At 44.0% G+C, this 27,794-nt stretch overlaps 1 protein-coding gene across 2 annotated transcripts in view; it reads right to left on the reverse strand.

Annotated features, from left to right (window-relative positions):
• Window positions 1-17,308, reverse strand: part of LOC134351886 (3-phosphoinositide-dependent protein kinase 1-like) — an 85,743-nt gene extending 68,435 nt beyond the window's left edge. Inside the window, exons 1-2 of one of the 2 annotated variants that reach the window (XM_063058741.1) lie at window positions 17,117-17,308; window positions 13,784-13,829 (exon numbers count right to left, since the gene is read on the reverse strand). Coding sequence is in view for 1 of the 2 variants with exons in the window: in XM_063058740.1 (XP_062914810.1) it covers window positions 17,117-17,140 (24 nt within the window). In the remaining variant the exon portion in view is untranslated. The remainder of the gene's footprint in view (window positions 1-13,783; window positions 13,830-17,116) is intronic. The other variant, XM_063058740.1, reaches the window with a different exon arrangement.
• Between the last annotated feature and the right edge of the window lie 10,486 nt (window positions 17,309-27,794).

Consider the following 27,794-nt stretch of genomic DNA (forward strand, 5'->3'; position numbering starts at 1 on the left):
TGGTTCTGTGCATAACTAGCACCTTAAAATGTTATAAACCTAGAAACATGCATTAAAACCACCTTCACAGGGCTGGCTGGTGGGGCAATGATATCAGCGCCGGACCTGGGAGCGGAGGTCCCCGGGTTCGAAACCAGTCGGGTCCGCTCCCAAGTACGCTTTCCATCCGTGCCGGGTTGAGTGTCGAGATCGCAATTCAACCTCGTAAAATAAAAAAAAGGAAAAATACTGTGAAAATGTCTGTATGAGGAGTAGCACGCCACACAGTCTCTCTCTCTCGGCACCTTGTAAAAGCCACGAAAAAGACATTACGGACGCACGCACAGATGCGCATGCACAGACTCGCACACACACAGGCACATGTCATTATAAAAACCACCTTCACAGCAAATGACTTGCCAATTACCCTCACATTTCAATCAAATCACTTCTCCTCCAGAACTGACAAATATGGATCCACCCTTCTCAATATGGTAGCACAGTGCTCTATAGTACCAGCGACCCAGCTTCATTTCTCATTGCTGCCTGTAAGGAGTTTGTACATTCTCCCCATGACAGTGCGGGATTCCAAAGATGTACTGGTAGGTAAGTTAACTGGTCGCTGTGAATCGTCCCGTGGTTGGGCTAGGGTTGAATCGGAGGTTGCTGTGTAGTGTGGCTAGAAGTGCCTATTCCACACTGTTGCTTAACATTTCCATAAACTATTGATTCTGCCGATTATGGAATCTGCAGTAAGATTGTCAAATACATTACACATGGAGTGCTACATTCAACCAACATACATATGGGCCAAACTTCATGGAAAGTGTTTACAACTGAAGTGACAACTAACAAAATCCTGGAACTCAGCAGGCCAGGCAGCATCAATGGAAAAACATAAACAGTCGACGTTTCGGGCTGACTGGGGAAAAAAAAGATAAGTTAGCACAAGAAGGTGGGAGAGGGGGGCAGAAATACAAGGTGGCAGAGTGATAGATGAAAACTGGAGAGGGGGAGGGGTGAAATAAAGAGCTGGGGAAACTGATAGGTTAAAGAGATAAAGGACTGGAGAAGGGAGAATCTGAGACGGTGAAGACCATGGAAGAAAGGGGAGAGGAGGAGCACCAGAGAGGTGATGGGCAGGTAAGTAAGAAGATCAGGCGAGAGGGAAATGGGAATGGGAATGGGAGGGCAATTACTGGAAATCTGAGAGATCAATGTTCAGCTGCAAATCGAAGTTGCATCAGGATATCAGGAGGGTTTTTTAAGGGAAACCTGAACATTAGTGCAGGGAATGTGTTCAAACTTGTATTTGAGGTATATTGTTGAAGTAGCTTTTATTGCATTAAAAAACATTTAAGATTATTAGTGTTTCATTTCCTGGCAGCAAATTTCTTGTGAGTAAAGATACACAAAATAATTCAAAATGGTACATAAACTAATGAAGTACTTGTATCCTAATTTTAAATTCAACTCAAAATGGGATCTGTAAACATATCAATCAATTTGTTCAAATGGAGGTAATGATTCACTATCTAAGCAAATTAGATTATAGTCAAAACATTTCTCCAAAACAAAGGACAGCAGCTGTGTGGTGAAGTATGATTTTGCCCAGTATAAGATTTAATCCTATTACGATGTATACTAACACATAAAACTTTCCATCAATCCCAAATTAAGGCCGGTTTATTTTGCTCTCCTCACCTATCATTTAAGCAAAAGCATCAGTAACAAAGCAAATTAAAACCTTTGTCATTTTCCAACAATAGCAATAGCTCATAATCTTGAGTACAAGTTGAATAGCAGAAACAGAAACTTCTAAAAGTCTCAAATTTAATTCAGTGGTAGCACTCCCACTCAAGAGAGAAGGCATGATTCAAACCCCACTTCAGTACCCCAGTTTAATGCTCATGTTGATACCACAGTGTTGTTCAGAGAGCTGTATAACTGGAGGTTGTCCTAGAAATTAAATAGTAAATCCGTGTACATTTGAAAAAGATTTCAATGTCTTGCTTATAGAGGAATAGGGAATTCAATGTGTACTAGTCAACAACAAACACATGCAAAATGCATTTTAGTCATCTAAACCAAATTACCCAGATAATGATATCTTCCTGTCTGTAAAATGGCTGCATGATTTTGATAGATTCCAATATTTGACCAACAGTAGTGGTTTCTGGAATGTGCCCCCCCCACCACAAAAAAAAATCAACATTCTATATGCAAGTTCTCCCCAAAAAAATAGGATCCAATACCTTCTGATGTAGTGTTACTGTTCGGAAAGGCACCAACTCAAAACTCCCGGCAAATTATTCCACCAAATGGCACTTTCTATCTACCACAATCCAAAGCAGTTAAAGCTGGGAAAACAAGCTGACTTTGAGGCATTGAGTCAAGAGTCAGGAAGCTATTTGGAGGCTATAAAGATGTGCACAGGAAGTCTATTGGATTAAAAGGAGAATCTGGATTCGAGGGCACGTGCTACATTAGAAAAGCTGACAAACTTGGGTTGCTTCCCTCTGGGGTGGCAGAGGCTGAGCAAAGACCTGATGGAGATTTATATAACAAGTGGCATGAACAGTAGACAGCTAGTTTCTTTTTCCCTAGGGTTAAAATGACTAATGGTTGAGGTGACAGAGAAAGCTTTGGTTCACACAAGTGTGCGAGATGCCTGAAATGATCGCTAGTAGTAGTAGTAGTGGTGGAGTGGAAGCAGGTACAAAAGATGCTGAAGAGGCTCTCAGATAGGCAGGTGAACGTGAGGGATATGGACCATGAGCATATGGTGTCATTAGCTTAATTAGTCCAGCGCAGCATGGTGAGTTGAAGGGTCTGTTCTTGTGCCGTACCAATCTACGGTCTCGCCCAGACTAAAGTTACTGACCCAGCTGATCACAGCAGATGGAGACGGCAGAATTTCAAGATTCAAGTTTATTTACATGTACATCAAAGCAATGATTTAGATTTCCAGGCAGCTCCAAGATGTGAATGCCGTAATGTTCTTTCAGGGTCTGATTATGGATACTGTACCAATCCTCTACCTAGTGGGAAAAATTTTTATAACAAAGGTTATCATGGCTGTGAAGTCCATTTGTATAATGGTAACAACCAACACACCCAAGGGTGTGCTGGAGGCAGCGGGCAAATGTTGCCAAATGTTCAGCACCAACATAGCATGCCCTCAGCGATTTAAAAAACTTCCTTCACCAGCAACTTGACTTATTCCACTAACCTGTCTTCTTAAATTCATCTCATTTTTCCAGCACATCCTAATTTATTTTCTTTAAACATCATTTTCAAAATAATCTTTATACCAAATACCTACCCTGAAAGAACATTATGTCACTCACATCTTTGAGCTACCTGGAAGTCTAATTGTGTTTAATGTGCGAGTACAGGTACAGGTAAATACAACAATTATTCAGAGCAGTTGAAACAGATAATTAGCAAGCCTACTTTGGTGGTACTGGTTGCTGAAATGATTTTCTTCAGTAAATCAGAAAATAGTTCTACAACAGCTTGTATGATTAAATAACCTGCTACTAAGCAATTCTCTGGCAGTATTTAACATCTTACAAACAATCCTGACAAGATTTCAAAGTAATTTGCATCCTAGTATGAATTTGTATTGGCTGAATAAAAAATACCTTAGGGCATTAGAGACTGCTGGTAGGAAAGGGCAGGCATTATTCTGAATTTTAGCAGTTGGTTGAGAAGTGGCTTAACCAAACTCCCCAGTACTAGATCCTAGAGAGCAGATGGCTGATGGACTCGGAGTTAAATGGTCAAGACTAATTAAACCAAGAGCCAGTGAAAATGGGACAAAGACCGGCTTTACTCGGTGCAACAAATGGCCTAATGGAATCAGCCCAAAAAATAGTGAAAATAAGTATTGGCTTACAAGACTATACACGATTTAAAATATGCAATAAGTTCAGATGTGCAAGTGCAGCTGCACGGGGTTGTGCCTGCCTCGAATCCAGGCTACGTGAGGCGATTATGCCCTTAACTAACCAGAGTGCTGAACTGCACCAGGGTTATACCAAATGCTACAATAAATTGGGGGAGGTGTTATAAACATGTGATCCAGGGAGACTGTTTAGTGGGTCAAGAAAGTAGAAATCAATGAGGACAGCTGTGACTGACAAAGCGCACTCAGTAACTCTCAACGTGCCTTTTCTAACTACTTGTCTTTAAATAACTTCAGCTGGAGTTCATGGTGCTAAGTACTTACATTATGTGCATGTCCTGTCAAAGTTTACTGGTGATTATGTAGAGATTACTGTTTATCTTTTAAAATATTACACAGTGGGAAATCACTGTGTAGATGGAGTTCAATTCTAATCAACATTTTCTTTAGCCAAGAGATGTGCCAACTGGTTAAAAAAGGCACTGCACTCCAACAACTGGCTTAAACCTGAGTGTAAAACTGCCAGATAAACTGCAGAAGCCAGATTTTAAAAGAAAAGAAAATCTCAAAGCAATAGTTTTCTCCATTTATCAATCTGTGTGCGCATTTTTTTTCTCTAGCCCAGTAAGAGTGTCATTTTACTCAAAACTGGAGAGTGCCTTATTAACAGTGCAATCTGAATCATGCTGAGACCACTGGTATCACAAACAACAAACCTTGTTTATCCTCCATCTGTACAGAAATGAGTGTTTGGTGATATGAACAATTTCCACCAGAAATTCATAAACTGTAAAACAATGCAAAATTTCCCTAGCAAAGGACGGTTAACAAAATTTTAAAATAACCAATCACATAATAACATTAAGACATCCAAGATGCAAGCCTGAATTAAAAGCAGGTTTAATATCACCGGCAGCAGTACAATGAAATACATAGTAAATATAGAAAACTGATTTAAAGTATATGTATATCAAATAGTCAGGTGCAAAAACAGAAATACATTTTTAAAAAGCAGCAAGGTAATGTTCATTTAGAAATCTGATGGCAAAGGGGAAGAAGCTGTTCCTGAATCGTTGAGTGTGCCTTCAAGCTCCTGTACCTCCCTCCCGATGGCAACGATGATAAGAGGGCATGTCCTGGTTGCTGGGAATCCTTAGTGATGGGCACAACCTTCCTAAGGCACCACTCTTTGAAGACGTCACGGATACTACGAAGGTTAGTACCCATGATGGAGCTGACTAATTTTACAACTTTAATTTTAGCAATTTATTTTAAAAAAAGGCAGGAATCACAAAAGTAAGGAATGAAATTCTAGAATTTAAGTAGCTAATGGAATAGTAATTTAAAGGGTAAGATTAAAATTAAGGACACTAAGGAGTACATAGTCTGGAGATGGATGCCAAATCAAAGTTACACAAATATGGAAAATAATGATTTTAAAATTACAGTGTCACCAAACTGGGAGTCATTGTAGATTGCTGGGGTGAAATGAACTAAATGCAAGAACTGTTGTTGTACAAGAATGGGATGCAGTAGACTAGACACCAATCTTTGCACTGACTGGTCAATTTGACCTCATGGGAAATTTGCAGTTAAAAAAAATTACCCGACCCATCAAACTTGGGTGGTGACTTCCTTAGAATGACAAGGAGGGGACAATCCTGTTCAACACCATTTGACTCTTGTCTGATACAAAGACAGAGTGGCTTAGCCAGCACACATTGGAATCTTGACCAGTTCCTCCCAACACCCTTCACCCACACAAGAGTATTTAAAAACAAGATATCAAAATCCAAACAACAGGAATTCTGCAGATGCTGGAAATTCAAGCAACACACATCAAAGTTGCTGGTGAACACAGCAGGCCAGGCAGCATCTGTAGGAAGAGGTGCAGTCGACGTTTCAGGCCGAGACCCTTCGTCAGGACTAACTGAAGGAAGAGTGAGTAAGGGATTTGAAAGTTGGAGGGGGAGGGGGAGATCCAAAATGATAGGAGAAGACAGGAAGGGGAGGGATAGAGCCAAGAGCTGGACAGGTGATAGGCAAAAGGGGATACGAGAGAATCATGGGACAGGAGGTCCGGGAAGAAAGACGGGGGGGGGGGGAGAAACCCAAGAAGGAGTCTGCGTCGGGTCTCGCCAATATATAAAAGGCCACATCGGGAGCACCGGACACAGTATATCACCCCACCAATATATAAAAGGCCACATCGGCAGCACCCAATATATAAAAGGCCACAGACTGGGAGACCGCTTTGCTGAACATCTACGCTGTCCGCCAGAGAAAGCAGGATCTCCCAGTGGCCACACATTTTAATTCCACATCCCATTCCCATTCTGACATGTCTATCCACGACCTCCTCTACTGTAAAGGTGAAGCCACACTCAGGTTGGAGGAACAACACCTTATATTCCGTCTGGGTAGCCTCCAACCTGATGGCATGAACATCAACTACTCTAACTTCCGCTAAGGCCCCACCTCCCCCTCGTACCCCATCTGTTACTTATTAGTATGTACACATTCTTTCTCTCACTCTCCTTTTTCTCCCTCTGTCCCTCTGAATATACCTCTTGCCCATCCTCTGGGTTCCCCCCCCCGTCTTTCTTCCCGGACCTCCTGTCCCATGATTCTCTCGTATCCCCTTTTGCCTATCACCTGTCCAGCTCTTGGCTCTATCCCTCCCCCTCCTGTCTTCTCCTATCATTTTGGATCTCCCCCTCCCCCTCCAACTTTCAAATTCCTTACTCACTCTTCCTTCAGTTAGTCCTGACGAAGGGTCTCGGCCTGAAACGTTGACTGCACCTCTTCCTACAGATGCTGCCTGGCCTGCGGCATTCACCAGCAACTTTGATATCAAGATCCAAAGCAGCAGCCAAGATATGCTAATTCAGTGCAGACCACGGACAAACAAGTATGGTACCTAGGTACTCCCCCAAACAACACAACTTTTCTTGAATACAAGAGATAATAGACGTGCCAGTACTTATATACAGGAATTAGTCCCTCTGGTTAAAACAAGAGAAAGGAAACCCAAAGTGTGTCTTCTCAGAATAAGAATTCAATAGGCCAATTATTGTAATTTCCAATACAGGCCGACCTTCACTAATCTGGCACCACTGGGACCTGAGGAGTGCTGGATTAGTGAAAATGCCGAATTACAGAAGGATGACATTAAGCATAATCAGTGCCGGATTATCGAAAGAACTGGATTACAGGAAGTCGGATTAGTTAAGGTCGACCGTATTTGTGAACAAACTGCAAGGAGAATGAGGAAATGGAAAACGAATAAAAGCAATTATTAACTCCTGTTTCAATGCATGAACCATGAACACTAGGGACTCGTCAGTGTTTCCCCAGTTTGTAATGACCATTATAAGCATGCACGAGTAATATCAGATCTAGAAACTATTACATCCGACTGCAGAAAGTCCAATCATTGAGTAAAGATACAGAGTGAAATTGACGACCGAGTAACTTATACCTGCCATTACCGTAGTGCAACCCAGGTAAGGAATGGCTCTATGAATTGGCACAGCATCCCCATCATATGATAGCAATACTCTGCTTTCACATTCTCTGCCCCATGCTCACATCCTGGATCTGGCAGAAACAATAAAGCTGTTCAGAGAGATTCATAAACAAACCAAACACTGTTGATGATGGTGAAAACTGCAAACAGAATTATTCCACACCTGCACCTTTGGTGACATTGAATAACTCAATTCATCACGACACAACTAATGCCCCCTATTTTGTTGATAATGATTCCCATTTTAACACCCACCATCAACCCCCATTCTCCCAGCTCATCTACTGCTTCGTTACTTATCACTTTACAATATTTACTCCTGCCTTCCGCCTTAAGGGCCTTCGTTTTTAAATCTGCTTCCCTTCCCAATTTCTCCTGCCACTTCACTTGCTTAAACCCTGTTATGTTGCTAATTTCTGACAGTTGTGTTGAAAAGATCAACTGTTACTCCATCCACAGTGCTTCCAACATTTTCTGCTTTTAATTTTATGCTCACCCAATCTGCAGTTTGCTTTTACTGTTTAATCATTATGGAAATAATCCTGATGATCATGCAATCAATAGAAACTCCAAGCCGAGTTGTTAAAAGAATGGCAAAATATTCAGCAGACTAAGCTACATGGTTTGAGAAGCAAGGGTTAACGATTTTCCTTCAGAACCAGTAGCGATGTTTCCTACTCCAATTTTCCCCCCTAAATTTCAGGTTGCATTCTCTAAAATTGACACTGAAGCTGAATATATGCTAATCCTGGCATCTTCATTCCAGGTGTATGATTTTCATAACCATGAGTCATAATGGCACACAACTGAGATCTAATCTCATTTATGTTGCTTCAGCAAGTTATCAAAATTTCTAAGTACAATACACTACAGTAAACAGTATATTAATTGAAGGGTCCCGGTGATACTAACACTGATTCACGATCCCCCAATGAGCAGACAAAAGGTTTTTTTTAATCCTGAGAATGGTCATGTCAACATCTAATCAGTGCTTCCAAACTAAACCAATAATTATATTATTCTTGGAGCTGACTGACCTAGCAGTTTCTTCTAGATTGTTTTAATTTCAGACTCCCAATTGTGTTTAGTACATGTCAGTCAAATTTGAACTCTTCTGCTATAACTGTTAGATTTAAAACCTGTTATACAGAGGAATCCAACATCTGTAGAAACAGATCAGACTTGGGCTGGCACAACACTTGCAGAAAATTGAAGCTTTCAAACTTAAGCCCTGAGCACGAGTTCAATTCTACAGTGACTACTACACAAGATAAAGAGGTGTTACCAGCTTTGTCAACTAACAGGAACTTTCCTCCCAAAAGGGGATGGCTTGTCACAAGTTGAACATTAAAAGTGTTCTATTTGATTAGATTGAATTACAAACAGGCCTATTAACAAGACTTTTTCCAACTCTGTCAGAGAAGTAAACATTACCAAAGCCAGGTGATACGCAGGTGATCAGAGAACAATAGTTGTATCAGTAAAACAGCACAAAGCCAATGAACAGCTTGATACACAGCTAAGTATTACAATATGTCAAAGACCTTTGACCAAATGGGGGAGGGGGTTTCCAATCAGAAATGCAACCGGTATTTACCTCCACTGTGAAATATATACTGGGTATGCATAATGAAAGACTAAGTTAATTGGACAGCTTCCCGAACCGAATAACCCAACTTTCAAAGTCCAGATACAAGTATTTTGTAAGAACACAAGATTATCAATGCTCCTAAGAAACAATGACTTTATCTGGCAAACAGCTAGGCAATGAAATTCAGATGATCCAGGCTTGAACCAACTGAAAGAATGGCCATTCAGAAATTAGAGAAAATTAACAATTGGAAAAATAGGGAAAACATAAGTCCATTTAAATTATGTTAAGGTCACTCTCAAGTCACTAGTAACTAGTGTCCTTGGATACAAGAACATTCTTACAATATATTTAGCTGAATTATCACTGACAGCAACAACACGGCTCCAAATTGCTACACATAATTTACACAAGCTAGGAATGTACTCAGTCAAATACTCCGGCATCTAAGACAATGGGGGCTCACGAAAGATCAATTTATGGTACCGTAACTATCATCACAAGTAATGAAACCAACTGATAAATCTGAAATTATGTTGGCTGGCTACAGAAAATTATCTTGAATTCTGTCAGATGGAGTTTAATCATAAAATGTCAGCATCTTACCAAGAAGGCTATTCAGATGACTGATTCTCGCTCTGAAAGAAGCACCAATTAGTCTCACTTCCCTCAAGAAAACAAAACTAGCTCACCAATGACATTCAGAAAAAGCACCTTTTGCACATGACTAGTCTGGTCTAAGCTAAAGGGGAGACAAGCACAATGAGTTTGCTGAGAAAAATTAATGTCTTAATTTGTCCAAGGCTATTAATACATTGGTTCAAGACCAATATATTGTTCATCCCTAACTGATCCTCAAATAGGATAACTTAAGACATTCCAGAGGACAATTAAGAAAAACATTTTGAAGATCTGCAGCTCCTAAGAATGGTATTGGTACTGCAAGTCACTACATTCTTTCTGTTAATAAATTATGATTTTTTCCTATGTAGGAGCAAGCAAAAGCAAGGTTTTATAAGCCTGCAATTCTAGACATTTTATAAGGACAGATATTAAATCTGATCTCCAAGCACTTTCCACTTCTCGTAACCGAACTCGATACAATCATGTACTCAGTGGGGAGGAAGGGTAAGGAGTCAGACGAGAATCTAAAGCTCCCAGTTTCCTCCTTCAATGCATAATTTACAAAATGGACCTTGTTAAATTGGAATAATTTCCATCAGGGTAACTCGGTTTAGCTTTTCCATTTGACTTCTGGTATCCACTGTGCATTCACATCCACTGACATATTCTGTATACACTAATCATGAAATCATGCCCGTCCATGCTGGGATGTTTTGACAATATTACACAGTTCTTCCGTCTACGTAGGGCAAGACTCCCTTTACCAGTTAAGGCTACAACAGTCATCTGATATTTTATTCTCAAAGTTAATAAATCCATTTCATCAGTTCCAGTCCACTCCTTTCTCGCTTCTGTAATATATTACAGTGACTATCAAATAAAGCAAATTTAGTTCCAAGCCTGTTCCTCCAATCAGTGAAAATGTGGCTGGCTGAGTTCTCAGTATATAAACTTTAATATCTTTAGTTCACACAAGTTTGTCAATTTCAAATTTAGAGTTAGTTGTCCCAGAACAGACTGCATTTTGTGAAACAGTTTCAGAAGTCCACCTTTTTTGCATTACAAATGCTTCCTAACTCAGAGTGAAACTCTGCTAAGATTCTGCTGAGGAAAAGGAAATTGTCACCTATCAAAGTATCCATATCTGTCTACCAATCACACGTCATTCAGCACAGAAACAAGCTCTTCAGTTTACCATGTCTGATGTCTGATGACATCAGCCACATATCTATACTAATCCCATTTCCCAATTCTTCATCCATAGCATTCTACGCTGCTCCAGGTTTCTGTTTTATTATTGAATTATGTACTGGATATCAACAACCTTACAACAATTGTTTATACTAGACCTTCTCCAGCCTATGCAAAGGAGCATAGTCTCTAATGATCTTGCCTAGCAAGACCACATCAGTGGTGTGCAACAGCTATCCCCAATTGCAGGCGTATTCCATGTTTCAAAATAAAGTTTAAGATCAAGAACATGTGGACTCTTGTGAAAAACTGAAACAAAAGAGCCAAACATCACACCAACTCATAGTATGGAAACTCAGACATGCTGACAATCACATTACCACCCTGACAGCAAGAGAAAACCAGGTCAAGAAACAACAGGGTGCATGCACCTGCTTCTGGAAGGACACCACTTCCACTGAACTGGTCTTGACATCAAGAATGAATTAAGACTTAGAGGTTCCTATGTGAGAGTTCAATGTTTTGGCTCACATTCACAGAACCAGTCCACCTAGATATAAAGTCTGCATGTCAGCCCCGGAAGTGACAGGTGAGCCCAAAGAATAATTCTACTGTTACCTTGAAATAAAGTGAAAAGGTCTGTAAAATGTAATATACAACTAACCTGGTAATTGCACCAAAGCTTTGTAAAGACAAACATCTGCTAGGAAGAGAGCAAGGACAGCCAACCCCACTAGAGTCTACCTCCTGACAAAACACCAAGCAGACACGCTTTACAGGAGTAAAATAGTTTCAGATAGAAAGTTCTAACACCCCAACCAGTGTACCAATATGCCTCAAACTACTTTATTGGCCAAATGAGGGGCAATAACGTGTCAACCACACGACAGGAGCCCAATTCATCAAGCAGGCCCCAATGGCAACAGAAATGCTGCCACAGGAAAACTAGTAAATGGTTCAAAGAAAAAGAAAACTTCCACCATAATTATCAACCATAAACAAACAATTTCTCTACCCAAGAACATAGCACGATCTAGAGATTCAGATGCTCATAAATTGTAGACAAACCAAAAACATTCTTGGTCTTTAAGCATCATCACAACTTCAGGCTAAAAACAGACCCAGAGACACCTGAAAACTAAGGTCAAATGAAAACTTGAGACTCAAGAGAGAGGCTGGAAAATATTACAAAATATCAAGAGATCAATTGAATACTTAAGCATTATCAAGATTATTTAAGCTCAAGCACTTCACAAGCCATCTCAATGAGAGGTCAAAGACAAGTCAACAGAAGTTCTTTGAAGAACTCTTAACTCAAAACTGCCAGTTGATACAAGTGCTCTGGACTGCATTCCACAGCACGTTATTTGTTACAGTCTCAGTAATACCAGAGTATCTCAAAATCCTCAACGACATGAGGATCAACGTGCTTCAGAGGCACAACAACATACCACCCCACAAAGGTTTTTGACTCAATCAAACAAGAGGAATTAAGGGAAGACTCTCCCCAATATGCTTGTCCTCAGCCTATCCTAGTGCAGCAAGTATCAAAGCTGTGTCATTATACCAATGTTCTATTCGACCTCAATCACCTTCAAAAGCTCTTGATTGAAGTGGAGTAAATACCTCGGACAAACGGGAAAATTGTGTCTCCACCACTGAATTAAAATCACATAGTTACCTCTATGGTAAGAAGACAACACACCCACACTGGCTGAGCTCCAAGCCATTGCTGGTTCCCCTAACAAAGAACGTGACAGAACACTAAATGTCTGGAAGTTAAATATCCTTCAACACCACACCGTCCCCTCACTAACACTGGTCCTTGGTCACCTCAGATCAGTTCCCAGATCTCTGGAAGGGCTGCTCAGTGACCACAAACACCAATGACAAAATCCACTACTGCAGTACTTTCATCAAGTCATCACAGCATTTAGCTGAATGGGGAAGGAATGTTCTAAAACCCAACACCAAGGCTGTATTCAACCAATAAACAGTATTTGGGTGTTTGCCACCCAACATGTCAGCTTCAACAGTCTTATAGTAGAAACATCAAAAGCACTGCCTCAGATGCCAAACAGAGTTGCAGAATCATACAGCACAGAAGCAGGCCTTCTGGCCCATCATGCCATTGGTACTGTTTACTTTACACTGATTAACTAGCACTCGCCTTGGGGATTCAAGTCTTTGGTTTGATGCATCTTAAAATATTGAAAAATTCACTGGCTAGATTGGAGGACACTGTCTCCCAGCCCTAGCATCCAAGTCATGATGGACCACCACATAATTGATACCAAACTCCTAAAGGAAAGATTTTGAACCAAACTTTTGACAAGTACAGAGAAGCATTGGGTGGAAGGAACAACAGTACCAAGAACTGTTAAGCTCCACCTACCCGAATGGCTGCAGAAGCTGAGTTCCCCACAAAGAATTCATTAGTCACTTCAGAACCACCAGAACAAATCATCTTTAAACCCAAAGCGCGCTTAGAAGAAAACAAGTATGGGCTGTGCTTCAATCAACTTACAATACAGTAAATATTATATTTCCAACATGTCTACTAGTTAAAACCACTATTACAGATCAAGTTGGTCAAGTGATACAGTAATAAAAAATAACCCAGCCTTGCTTCAAATTATGGAAACAATTTTTTAAAAAACTATGAACTAGTAAAAGCTCAGTTGTCAGAAAGGGATTATATCAGCAGAAGAGACCAACATCTTCACAATCCATCCAAACCTTTAAATGTAGAATTCGTAACTCTGAACAATAATAACAGAAGAAATACACTAAATACTGGAATGAAAATCTCAGAGGGATACTAAACAAAATGGTACAACACTCACACAGAAAACAAAGCACTCTGAATTTGGCTAAATCTATTAAACATGATAATGTACAGAAATGAACTCTACCAGCAGAACAAGTCACTCAATTTAAGTAAAGATTCAGTCCTCACCAAAAAGCAACAAGGATATATCAGCCTTGACTCAAAATTTCAAAGCCTGCAAAACAAAAAGCCATTTATCTACAACGTGCACATATTGTGATGCAGGACAGTGAAGGAAAGTATTCTGAAAGACAGGAAGATGAAGTCAGCGTTGTGACACAAGAGGAGAGTGCAGGAGTGAGAGTTTGAGAGAAAATACAAAGAAAGGGTAAGAGTCAAGAAGTTCCAAGGATGGGATAGAGAGTGAGAAAGGACCACATCAATCAGAGGGGAACAGAATGGGAGATCAGCCACACACAACTGGGAATACAACGAAGACCATAGGAATATAAGGGGAGGGAGTATGAAGGGCAGGTGAAGGATAGAGGGGACGATGGAGGGAAGAAGCAGGTAGTAGGAAGGGAGCCAACTGTTGGTCTCCACCATCCCAAAACATCATGGTTATACCCTTGTTATCCTTTGGTAATTATCCCCCTTTCTTCATTTGCCCTCCCCTAGGTCAGTTCTCCACACCAGACCCATGTTGCTTCCCAACCCCCTTCTCTCTCCACGTACAAATCTCCTTCCCGCTCACTAGTCCCACTGGTCCCATCACCTCAAACATTACACCAGATACAAAACTAAACCCCCTCTTGCTTCATTCTGCATCCACACACTCTTCAACAGCCAGTGACCCATCCCAAATACTCACCAGGGTTCATGCCAGGGTCATTAACCAGACACCCAACTTTGGTCACCATCAACTCCATTCTGACTGCCCCCCACACTTCACTCTTTTCTCCAATTCCATCACCACTGCCTTCCTCACTAACAGCACCTTGCAAGCCCCCTTCCCCATCTTCAGTCTAATGTGTCTACTCCATCTTCACACCCCCGCCCCCCACCATCTCATGGCTCCAGGCCTTTGGTCTCACAATTCCTGTCATCACTTCACTCACCTCAGAAGTGTCTGCCTCCTGCCTTCCTCTCCCTCCACCTCCTATCTTCATACCTGCCAGCCCTCAACTCAGTTCTCCTTTATCCCATGCTCATATGACTCCACCCTTAAAGCTTCACCCCTTGACTCCTAATCTACCTCATCCTGCCAACTCCATCTCAAACTGCCCCATTCCTTCTTACCGATCCAACCCAGCAGGGTCTACCTGCAGCTTGTCTCTTGTGACATTTCTCTTCCTCACAGACGTCACCCCCTCTAAACTCCACCATCTCTCCTGGCAGCCCCTTCCCCATCCGATCCCCACCCACCTGGCCATCCCTCCCGGACCATTTCCCCAACCGATCCACACCCACCTGGCCACCCCTCCCAGGCCATTTCCCCATCCGATCCCCACCCACCTGGCCACCCCCTCCCGGACCATTTCCTCATCCGATCCACACCCACCTGGCCACCCCTCCCGGACCATTTCCCCATCCGATCCCACCCACCTGGCCACCCCTCCCAGACCATTTCCTCATCCGATCCCTCCCAACACCCCCTTCCCCCTCCCTCCCAGCCCCCTCCTGACACACACACACCCCTGATCTCCCCTCCGGCCCTGCTTTCCCCCCCCCACCACCTTACCCTTCCTATCCAGCTCTCGATCTCCCCCCCTCACCCCTTCCCCATCTGATCTCCCCTCCCTCCTATCTCATCTCCCTCCCCACCAATAACATCTACCTCTTGGCCCACCCCCCCCTTCCCTCTGATCTCCCCTCCCTTCTGTCCCCCCCTTCCCCATCCAATTCCCCCCTCCCTCACAGCCCCCCCTTCCTTCTAACCTCATCTCCCTTCCAGCTCCCATTCTCCCCCTGATCTTCCCCTTCCCACAATATCAACTACCTCCCGGCCCTCCCTCCCTTCCCTCTGATCTCCCCTCCCTTCTGTCCACCCTTCCCCATCCAATCTCTCCCCTCTCCCAGCCCCCTTTATTTCTGATGTCTTCTCTCTCCCCCGCCCCACCCTCTCTAAATCTGACTTCCCACCCAGATCCCACCTTTCCCCTCTGATCCCACCTCCTACTCAGTACCCCCCCCCATTCAAACTTGATCTTAGATGATAGTAGGGCAGTCAATGTTGACTTCATACAGACTTTACTATAGCTTGCAATGACGTCCCTCATGGAAGAGTGATCGAGATGTTTAAGGCACACGGTGCCTTCTACCCAGATCTCTGCTGGGACCTCTATACTTGTGATTGGAATGGACAAAAAGAAAAGCAAGTGTGGTGATTAGAAGCTTACAGATGACACAAAGTGGTCAAGCTCTGGATAGTGAAGAATGTTGCCGATCAGCTGTAATATGAACAGAGAAACCAGGGCTTAAGATGGACACGTGTGAGACGCAGCATTCTGAGGCCAAATGCAGAGGAATACAAGGTAACTGGTGGGATATGTGTTCCTAATTCTCCTAGAAGAGGCAACACAAGTTGATTAGGTGTTAAAGGTAGCATATGTCATATTAGTTTAAAAAAAATCAGTTGTGCCAGCTTGTATAAAACTTATCAAGTCATACCACTCTTCGTCAAACTTTGGTTTGGCCACACTTGGAGTACTGTGTACGGCTCTGGTCACCTACAGGAAGGATGTGGGACTTTTAAGAGGATGTAAAAGGGGTTCACCAGAATGTTCACTGGGTTACGAAGTACTATCAGTAAGAAGAGATCACACAAACATGGTCTTTTTATATGTATCCTGGCACCTCAGAGGTTCAGGGCAGATTGATAAAGTATTCAAAATCACCAGAGGCATAGATGGGGTAGATGGCATCTTGTTTCCTCAGAATGAAAATAAACAGCAGAGGGGATTGCATTAGTGCGGGGGCAGGGAGGAAGGCAGATTTGCTGCACTAACAACGATGGACGCCTGAAAAGCAGTGCTAGGCTGGTGGTGGGAGCACATACAGTTACAACCTTTAAGAGCATTTAAGGAGGCAGATAAAGATGCAGGGATATTGACCACATTCAAGCAGATGGAATTCATTGAAATTGGGTTCATAGTCAGCACAAACGTTGAGGCTGCAGGGTCTTTCTGACACTATACTGTTCTACCTCTCCCCTGCCCACCTACCCTCTTTCCATCCCTCGACCCATTACATCCTCTTTCTCTCCAGTCCCTATCCCCAGCCCCTTCACCCGCCAGTCCTCCCCCACCCCCGGCCTCTCTACCCAACAGACACCCCCGACCCCTTTCCCTCCTCCCTCCCCAGAACCACCTAGCCCCCTCAACCTATCCCCTTGGCCTCCTCCGCTCTAACCTACCTCCTGGTCGGCCTCACCCTCCCCTCAGACTTTTCCTAACCATAGCTAGGGAGGCCCAGCGGTCTCCGTACGATCCGGACTCCGAGTCCTAATGAGCCGCTACTCACCATCTGACTGCTGGTTCTCGCCATGGACGCGGTGCGGCCCAGATACAGTTGCCTGGCACTACCCGCGGTCGGGTTGCGAGAGCTGGCGCTGACCTGGGCGCCGCTCACTGCCCGCCGCCCGCAGCCGCTAACTCCGCCATCTTCCGTCTCCGACTCCTTACGTCATAGCACAACAATGCGTCTCGGCCCCAGCGCCTTCCTACCGGCAGTCCAACCCCTTTATTTAGGAGTCTTCGCATTGGGTATCATTTCATGCGCCACTTCCGGATTCTCAGTACTGTACAGCTATTGGTTATCTCAAGTGACATTGAGGATGAGGACCAGCCTATCGCTGCTTCCGGCGATCCGCTTTTGACCCGGCCAGGAATACGGTCTGCGCATGCGCAAGATGAGACTGCTGCCCCCAATTTTAAGTCCGAGGTTAATGTGCCAATTTTGCTTCCTTTAGGGCTGGGTCATTTACTGTTCTTTATTATGAAACTTGCGTTGCACCTAGTTTTTTTTCTTAAATTGTAAAAATAGATGTGTCATCTGTAATGATTTTATCAAAATAATGCTTTAATTTGGTGATAAATTTTGTGAGTGAAACACATTAAGTCTTTTGCACTTCTTAATCATGACATTTGCACAACAAAAGTGTGCAGGAACTGATTCCGTTCAAGATCCTATTGTATATTCCTGTTGTCTGGCTACTGAAGCACATTTACATACTTCTTTTGACTATAAACCATGGTTAATGCCTGCAGTATCATCGGTATTACTGGGGCAAATTACAAGCCAAGTTTCTCAGGATCCCATGCCTTATGGCTATCTGGATGAGTCTGCCATAGGAAACCTTGTCAGACACATTACTAAAATTCATGTACTCCACATCGACCACTCTACCTACATTGTCTTTTGTTGATTCCTCAGTAAAGTCCTTTATACTCGTGAGACACAACCTGCTTCTCACAAAGTCATTTTGACTATCTTTAATAAAACTTTGCTTCTTCAAATGCTTGTAAAACCTGTCCTAAGAATCCTCTCTGTTAGTTTGCCCACCACGGACATAAGAGAAGAAGAAGAAGAAAGCCCTTAACTCCGAGTGGAGTCATCGGGATGCCATCGTGACAGTGATTTTTTTTAGCAGGCTTTCTTATTTTTACGAGGTTGCTATTTCAACGCTCAACCCAGCACGGATGGAAAGTGTGCAAGGGAGCCGGCTGGATTCGAACTCGGGAGCCTTCGCTCCGGAGTCCGGCGCTGATGCCACTATGCCACCAGCCGGCTGCTATGGACATAAGACTCGTATATAATTCCAAGGATTAATCCTTGGAATTATATACGAGTCTTATGTCCATAGCATAATATCCAAGCTCTCTCTTTCCTCACTTTCTGTAATGACCTGGCGAATATCCCTTTCGGCGCTGGAAACTTATCTGTCCTCGTGCTTTTCAAAAGTTAACCTCGACATACTCCAGTAAATTAGTCTCATCTATGCTAAACCCCCCCCAACTCATCAAAGTCCCTCTCACTGCTGAACACTGAAGCAAATCATTCATTACAGACCTCCTGACTCTCCTCCACTTCCAGGCACATGTTTCCCACTTTATGCCTGAATGGTCCTACCCTTACTCTAGTTATCTTCCTGTTTTTCATGTATGTGCGAAATGCCTTGGAGTTATCCTTAACTCCACTTGCTTAGTCTTCTCATGCCCATTCCAGCTTTCCTCAGTTCCTTCTAAACCTCATTCTTGTCTACCTTACAACGCATTATTGTGGAGAGATGCTGTTGCCAATCCAAACTGACTGGGGTCTGCAAGTGAGGAAATAGAGGATCCAGTTGCACAAGGAGGTAGCAAGGCCCAGGTCTCTGAGCTTGGTGATGAGTACTGAGATGTTGATGGCTGAGTTGTGGTCAATGAGTAGCCTCCTGACATATGTACCTTCATTGCCCATGTGTTACAGGGCTGAGTGAAGGGTCACTGAAATGGCATCTGCTGTTGACCTGGTGTGACAGCCAGCATATTAGAGTGGATTCACGTCACTCCTTAGGCAGGATTTGATATACTACATGACCAACCTCTCAAAGCACTTAATTGCAGGGGATGTGTGGCCTCTGTCGGTCGTGGTCGACCATGGGTTCTGCGCCTCCGGTAAGCTGGAGTGGCCTCTCCAGGGCGCAAGCCAGGGCAGAGTTGATATGGAGATCCGTCTGTTGCCCATGCAGTGGGACCCCCCCCCTCTCCATGCTGATGACAGGTCCAAAGGGAAAATGAAAGTTGATACAGTTTGGTGCCAGCAGTATTGCGGGAGTTGCCGTGCCGGTGCTGGGTACAGCAGTCAGCCGCCTTCGGGACTCCAACTCTGGATTTTTCCTCGGGGTTTACTCTCGAAGCCTTTCCCATGAGTGGGTATAGCGGCAAGGCAGCAGAGGTTTGAAATCGGAGTTTTCCCTCTCCTAGATGAGCTACCATCCATGGTTAACGAGCCCCATCTGCCCGGAGCAACTGGTTTTAAGGCGCCAGTGGCCCGCCTTTGCCCCTTCTCCTGTCAGTGAGAACAGCTCCACTGGGCATAAGAACTGTGCCCCACCTGAAGGCCAGGAGTTGGACTTGGTTGTCAGAGGTTGTTTGAGATGCACACCATGAAGAGCATTTGTTTAGCAGTGGGAGCTCGTCCCCACTACCGCCCTTCGGTTATGACTACAGGGGATATAAGTGTATTTAACGATAATCATTGAGGAAGATTACCACGTTCTTCTTCGGCATTTGAAGCCTGCCTGGATCAAGTGGGTACCACACTCTGCCGGAGCGAGAGGTTGAAGATGTCTGTGAACACTCCAGCCAGGTCTTCGGTACTCGGTTCCATACACCATCTGGGCCAGATGTTTCTTGTGTGTTCACCTTCCTGAGGGATGCCCTGACACTGGCCTCAAAGACCGAACTCACAGGGTCACCAGGGGCTGTGAGTGTTCGTAAAGGTGCCCCCATATCCTGTCAGTCAAAGTGGGCGTAAACGACATTGCGGGCATTTGGGAGCAAAACCTCATTATTCCTGTGGTTAGTTTTGCTTTGTGTGAGATGGTGGCACTTCTCCTGTTCTCGCGTTCACAGTGGTCACCGTGGTAACGTATCAGTTAGTACAAAGCTACGGCAGCTCGAAGTTCAGTTCCGCAGCTCTCTGTAAGGATCTGTAAACCCTCCCCATGGAATGCGTGGGCTTTCCCTGGGGGCTCCGATTTCCTCCCACAGTCCAAAGATGTACCGAAGAGGTTAATTGATCATTGTACATGTCCCACGATCGGGCTGGGGTGGCGTAACACGAAAGTCCAGGCGCGCCTACTCTGTGCTGTATTACTAAATAAATAAAATAAACATGAACTGTCCTCACCTCAAAGCTGGTGGTCATTTCCTTCTCTCAGATGCTCCCACAGACCCATGTGATCTACAGTAGATGACCTCTACAACGACCACAGCAGCCCACGCCTCAAACTACCAAAGATGTTCTCTTCCTCTTTTCCACTTCTCCCTCAACTGCTGTGTGACTAAAAACAAACTTGTTTTCTCTTTTTCACAGTTTCCTGTGGGGAAAAAAATTAACACATATTAACTCTGTTTTCTTTCCGCAAATACCATCAGACCTTCCGGACGTCTCCAACACCTCTTTTTCTTTCAGATCTCTGGGCTCTGCTGTATTTTACTTCGAGTTTCCAGCAACAGAATTCATCTGCTTTGAATTAATTCATAGAGGGGTGGTTACAGTGCTGGGATCATTCTACAGGTCACCAAAGAGCCCAGACAACTTACAAGATGTTCAACAACCATAGGGTGATGATATTGGGGGAGTGGGAGAAACATAGAAGATTTGTTTTTTTTTGGGATAGGATTAGGTTTTCCCCATAGAATGGAACTAATGCCAATGTCTGTTTCTTGTGCATTGATGGCGTATTGGGTGGACAGAGCACCTCTTCCACATTCAGAGATGACATAAAATTTGGGGGGGGGTGGGTGTAAAAAGGATAATAATGGTCTCTGATGTGGGCACATGGCCAAGTGGTTAAGGCATTGGACTAGCGACCTGAAGGTCGTGAGTTCAAGCCCCAGACCAGGCAACATGTTGTGTCCTTGAGCAAGGCACTTAATCACACATTGCTCTGCGACGACACTGGTTCCAAGCTGTATGGGTCCTAATGCCCTTTCCTTGGACAACATTGGTGTCGTGGAGAGGGGAGACTTGCAGCTTGGGCAACTGCTGGTCTTCCATACAACCTTGCCCAGGCCTGCGCCCTGGAGAGTGAAGACTTTCCAGGCGCAGATCCATGGTCTCACAAGACTAATGGATGCCTTTAATGGTCTTCAGTTGGTATGGCCAGACTAGTGGATGGCTGGCTGGGTAGGAAGTGAAATTTCACAGCTGGCTTAGTCTCGACGGTGATCCATTGTCCACACTGAGCTGCCTGACCAAGATTATGCTGACGGGAACCGGGCACTGACGGGGTAATGGCATGCAGGTAATGGTACACAGTGTATGGGATGGTCCAGCTGTCTTCTCCTCCTGGACGGTCCTTAACCGTGTGGGGAAATTGGCCTTCATTACTCCACCGTGAATGTTGTTATAGAACCCAGCTTCACAGATAAAGATTGTCCAACGGCGAGGTGTTGGAAAGCAGGCAGTCCCATACCCAGTTCAGCTTTAATCAGGAGAGGGGAAAGGTGAGAAGCTGCAATGTGGTACCATTATCCTCCTTGTGTAATTTGTTCCATCTGGAATGATCCTACTGCACAAGTTTATTCATTTATTGAGATACAGCGCAAGGTAGGCCCTTGCAGCCCCTCGAGCCACACTGCCCACCCATCCCCGACCCACAAACCAGAGAAAATCTGCAGACGCTGGAAATCTGAGCAACACACACAAACTCAGCAGGCCAGGCAGTATCTATGGGAAAAAGTACTGTTGATGTTTCGGGCCAAAACCCTTCAGCAGGACTGATTAGGCTAGGGTTAAATCCCCAATTTAACCCTGGTTTAATCACAAGACAATTCACAATGTCTGGTTAACCTACCAACAGGTACATTCTTGGAACACGGCAGGAAACTGGAGCACCTGGAGGAAACCCACGTTGTCATGGGGAGAACAGACAAACTGTTTACAGACTTGAACCCAGGTCGCTGGTATTGTAAAGCGTTGTGCTAACCACTAAAATGTTTCATTTTTACGGGTTCATCCTAGGAGTCTGTCTACAGCATTGCATGTGAGGCATTTCCTAATGTTTCAACTTTGTATTTTTGAAGCAACACTCACAACTCGCTGGAGGAACTCAGCAGGTCGGGCAGCATGCATGGAATCGATCAGTCAACATTTCAGGCTGGAACCCTTCATCAGGGCACGAAGGGTTCCGGCCTGAAACGTTGACTGATCATTTCCACGGATGCTGCCCGACCTGCTGAGTTCTCCAGCATGTTGTGAGTGTTGCTTTAACCCCAGCTTCTGCAGAGTATTTTGTGTTTGTATTTTTGAATCTGTGTCTAATCACTCAACCTTTTAAAAAAAAATTTCAAGTAACACTTAGGCTACGTCTACACTACGCCGGATAATCTTGAAAATGCCGGTTTCAAGTAAAAATGACAGGCGTCCACACTAAGCGTTTTTCAAAATATCTCTGTCCACATTAGACGGATATTTGGGCGAATCTCCTACTGGGCATGCGCAGGACACACAGAAAACAAGCGAAGAGGAAACGGTATACTTAGTGCATGTTTGTCCAGTTACAGAGTAGAAAAACTTAAAAGGGATTGCTCTTGGCTCTCGCGCAGGAGGACTTAAAACTAAAAAACACAAATACTGGAGCGAATGGAGGCAACCGACAGGGAGTTCACGGACAGAATGACCCGGCTGACGACGAACATTGGAAAAACTGACTAACCCTGTTACATTAATAAAGCACCTTGTTAAATGTATAAAACACGTCTGCATCAGTGTTATCTTGTATTTCCATACAATGTTACATTAGGCTGTCACACATCTATTGTCAAAGAAGTACTTGCATCAATAGGTAAACCACCTTCATACAAGCAAGGACAGAAAACAGGGCAAAGTGAGTATACTTATTTATTCAGTAAGCTATGGGTCAAAGTATTTGGTGAGCACATTTCTAACTCTTCTGGCTTTAGTCTTGTTGCCGTCTGTTCTGAAATTGTTAGGTTCTGCGAAGCGCAGAAACAAATATTGCTGTGATGATTGTATGCTCTAGTATCAATTCTTTGGCGACAATAAAATAATAATAATAATAATAAAACAATGAAATGCCGCGCTGCCGCCATCTGTTGCGGCACGTCATGACAGCGGTTTTAAAAAGCTCCGGTTACCCTGTACACACTGCGACGGATATTAGGCATTTTCAGATTTATTCACTCTGGAGACCGTTTCTGAAAATCTCCGTTTTTGGGGGCTGAAAACACCGTTTCGGTGTGGACAGAAGATCAAAACGAAGAGAAAAACCTTTGTTTTCAAAATTATCCGGCGTAGTGAGGACGTAGCCTGAGGCCAGGTTGCTGTACTATGGTTTATTTTGAGACACAGCCTCTACAGGAACTGCAATAGCATCGAGAAGACTGAAGAACACAAGAAAACAAAGGCAGATTCTTTCCAAGAAATTGGATGGTTCATGTCTGTGAGAATGACTCCTGTTTCTGCACAGTGTGGCATTTGTAGGCAACACCAGATGACTTCACTTGTACAAGCCCACATTCCAACTGTGTATTAAACAATGGATCCAGATATCCAAATTCAATAGTTCGCCACTAAATAGTTGCTCCAGGGCAGTACTGAGTCACTCAATCTGGTAAAGTCCGATTAGATCTTTCCTCCAGGCTGAGTTGCTGATATCAGTTAAAGCTGCTGGAGGTAAATTCACAAGTTTAGTCCTGACCTATAGATCCAGAAGAATTTTATGGTGTTCAAAGTACAAAGTAATTTTTTAATCGACTAAATGAAGTCCTGAAGAAGGGTTTATTCATTTCCATAGATGCTACCTGACCTGCTGAGTTCCTCTGGCTTTTTGTCTGCGGTGCTTTATTATCAAAGTATGTACGTATTACCATACACCGCCGATATTTAATTTCTTACAAGAATTACAATAACGTTTTACAAAAAAAAGTCTTGACATAAACAGATGAAGACTGATAAATAATAACGTGCAAAAGAAAAACTGTACAAATAAAAATAATACTGAGAACATGAGCTGTAAAGAGTCATAAGAACATAAATAAAGAAGAGCAGGAGTCGGCTATCTGGCCCGTCGAACCTACTCTGACATTCAATAAGATTATGGCTGATCAGGCCAGGGACTCATCTCCACCTACCTGTCTTTTAGCCATAACCCTCAATTCCCCTACTGTGCAAAAATCTATCTAACCGAGTCTTAAATATATTTACTGAGGTAGCCTCCATTGCTTCATTGGGCAGAGAATTCCACAGATTCACCACTCTCTGGGAAAAGCAGCTCCTCCTCATCTCTGTCCTAAATCTACTCCCCCGAATCTTGAGACTGTAACTTTCCTGCCTCTACCTTATCTATCCCTTTCATAATTTTATATGTTTGTATAAGATCTCCTGTCATTCTTCTGAATTCCAGTGAGTACTGTCCCAGGCGACTCAATCTCTCCTCATAGTCTAACCTCCTCATCTCTGGAATCAACCTGGCGAGCCTTCTCTGCACCACCTCCAAAGCCAGTATATCCTTCCTCAAGTAAGGAGACCTGAACTGCATGCAGTACTCCAGGTGCAGTTGCAGCATAGCCTCCCTACTCTTAAATTCAATCCCTCTAGCGACGAAGGCCAGCATTCCATTTGCCTGTGATGCAGCCAGGACACTCTCCACTGTGCATCTGTAGAAGCAGGTAAAAGTTTTTGACAACATGCCGAACCTCTGCAATGATCTAGGGAAAATGAGACACTATTGTGTCTTCTTTGTAATGGCGCTTACTTGCTGGCCTATGGCAGACCTTCCGAATTTAACTTTACTCAGCCTCTCCACCTCTGATCCCCCTAGTGAGGACTGGATCATGGTCTCCAGCTTCCTTCTCCTGCAGTCGCTATCCAGCTCTTCGGTCTTGCTGACGCTGAGTGGGAGGTGGTTGTTGTGGTACCGTTCAGCCGTATTATCAATCTCTCTCCTGTATGCTGATGGGTCACCACCTTTGATTCGGCCAAAAGAAAGTGATGTCATCACCAAACTTAAAAGCAACGTTGGAGTGTGCTTAGCCACACAATCATGAAAGGTGAGTAGGGCAAGGGGCGAAGCACACAGCCTGCGGTACATCCGTGCTGACGGAGATCGTGGAGGACACGGTTATTTTATTTTACCTACAGTTATTTTACCTGGAGATATTTACTTAGAGACAGGCCCTTCCAGCCCAACAAGCCGTTCCACCCAGCAACCCGCCTGTTTAACCCCAGCCTAACCACAGGACAACTTACAATGACTAATTAACCTTGTCTTTGGACTCTGGGAGCAATCCGGAGAATCTGTAGGAAACTCACTCCAGTCGGGGGTGGGAGTCCAGAATGGAACTCCGACGCCCCAAGCCGTAAGAGCATCGCACTAGCAGCCACGCTACCGCAGTGCTTCTTTTCCTACCGCGGTGCCCACCCAAACTGACTGGGTTCTGCAGGTGAGGAAATCGAGGACCCAGTTGTACAGGACACACCCTCAGAACAGAGGGATGTTTACTTAGAGCACAGATGAGAAGGAATTTCTTTAGCCAGAAGGTGGTGAATCTGTGGAATTCATTGCCACAGGTGGCTGTGGAGGCCAAGTCAATGGGTATATTTAAGGACGAGGTTGATAGGTTTTTGACTAGTCAGGGCATGAAGGGATACAGGGAGAAGGCAGGAGATTGGGACTGAGAGGGGAATGGATCAGACTCAGTGGGCCAAATGGCCTAATTCTGCTCCTTTATCTTATGGTCCTGTGGCCTTGGAGCTTGGGGATGAGTCAGAGGGGATGATGGTGTTGAATGCTGAGATGTAGTCAACTAAGAGCATCCCGACACACACATCTTCCTTGCCAAGGTGTTTCAGAGCTGAGAGGAGAGCCAATGAGATGGCATCTGCAGTTAACCTGTTGTGACGGGAGGCAAACTGGAGCGGATCCAAGTTGCTTCTCAGGCAGGATTTGGTACGTTTTATCACCAAACTCTCAAAGTACTTCAGCACTGTGGATCTAAGTCTACGAGACAATAGTCATTGAGGCTAGTTACCACATTCTTCTTGGGCACTAGTATGGTTGATCTCTGCTTGGGTGCTTCAGGCTTCCTTGTGACTGGCATCCAGCAAGCAGAGTCTCAGTTCTCTACATGACACAGGACTCTCGGATCTATGGGTTATTCCCAGGGACACGCAGAGGGGCAGACATCAGGTCCTGCTGAAAGAGCAGTGAAGGGTGCCCTTTGGTTTGCCTGAAACTCGTAGGTCTGCCAGCAAATCAAGATGGTCTGCAGATGAATGCAGCTGACTGGCACTTCCTAGACTACGGCAGTAGGTGCTGAAGCTTGGTGCAGCCTCCGCAAGGGCTTGGTAGGGGGACCACAGGACAGGGCTTTCCCACTACTGAGTGAGGAGTGGACTGAGAGAGAAAGCCCCTCGATTATTGTTGTAGTGTACCGTCCCAGAGGGCCACATGTGTGGCAACAGTGCAATTGGTTTCAAGTAATGTAATGAAATGCTACTTAACACATTGTCTATCGATGTAAGAATGAAAAGGCTTTGTACAATTTATTCTTGTTTTTTTTATTGTGAATAAAGTTAGTTTTGTTTTAAGCAATCTCTGATCCAGAAGGTTTTTTCCATGGATTGGGGAAGGAAGTGGAACAAGCTAATTTTTCCTATAATATTTTTTGTCATCAATTTTGTCCCTGGCATCTATTATCTAGTCAGTGGCTTGCTGTGCAATGATACCCGGGCAGCGATCACCTGCTGGGCACGGAGGCAAATCTATTGCAGCTTTGACTTTCTGCCAACAGGTGTCACTGTTGCACTCCACGCTATCGTCTCAATACTGTACTTGCTTTGGACATTTTGAATCCAACACAATTGCTGCTCCACGATACTTTGTAAATATTTCAAAAATATACCTTTCAGATAAGGCATACAAGAATTACAAAAAAGTGTGTGGATTTATTTACATAGATACTGTCGTACAATTTTTCCATCATTCTTCACCTTTCTACAACATAATTGTCCGCACTATCCTATTTCAATTTATGCACTAATTACAACCTCTGGAGTTCTGCTTTTTTTATCTCCTTTTTAACTCTCTGAAATCCACACAGAGTTTTCATTTACTTACTTATATTCTCTCCATTATTTAACAAAATACTTATTCAACTAACCAAACACAATATGTGCTTAATGCGGCGTGACCACGCTCCAAGAAGATGACAACCTTGTCGTAGGGTTTGGAGGCTTGCGTGTCTCAATGACGTTGAGAGCTATATTGGCTGGAGTCAGGGTCTTGTGCTTTGGCTCTTGGTAGGGTCACCCATGCCAGACAGGTCAAAGGGTAGAGTGGCCCACCAGTCCTCCAGGCCTGTGGGTAGAGGCCAGACCAAGAGTGGCCCAACAGTCCTCCAGGCCTGTGGGTAGAGGCCAGACCAAGAGTGGCCCATCCGTCCTCCAGGCCTGTGAGTAGAGGCCA

This window comes from Mobula hypostoma, chromosome 9, assembly GCF_963921235.1.
Source record: "Mobula hypostoma chromosome 9, sMobHyp1.1, whole genome shotgun sequence".
NCBI lineage: Eukaryota > Metazoa > Chordata > Chondrichthyes > Myliobatiformes > Myliobatidae > Mobula > Mobula hypostoma.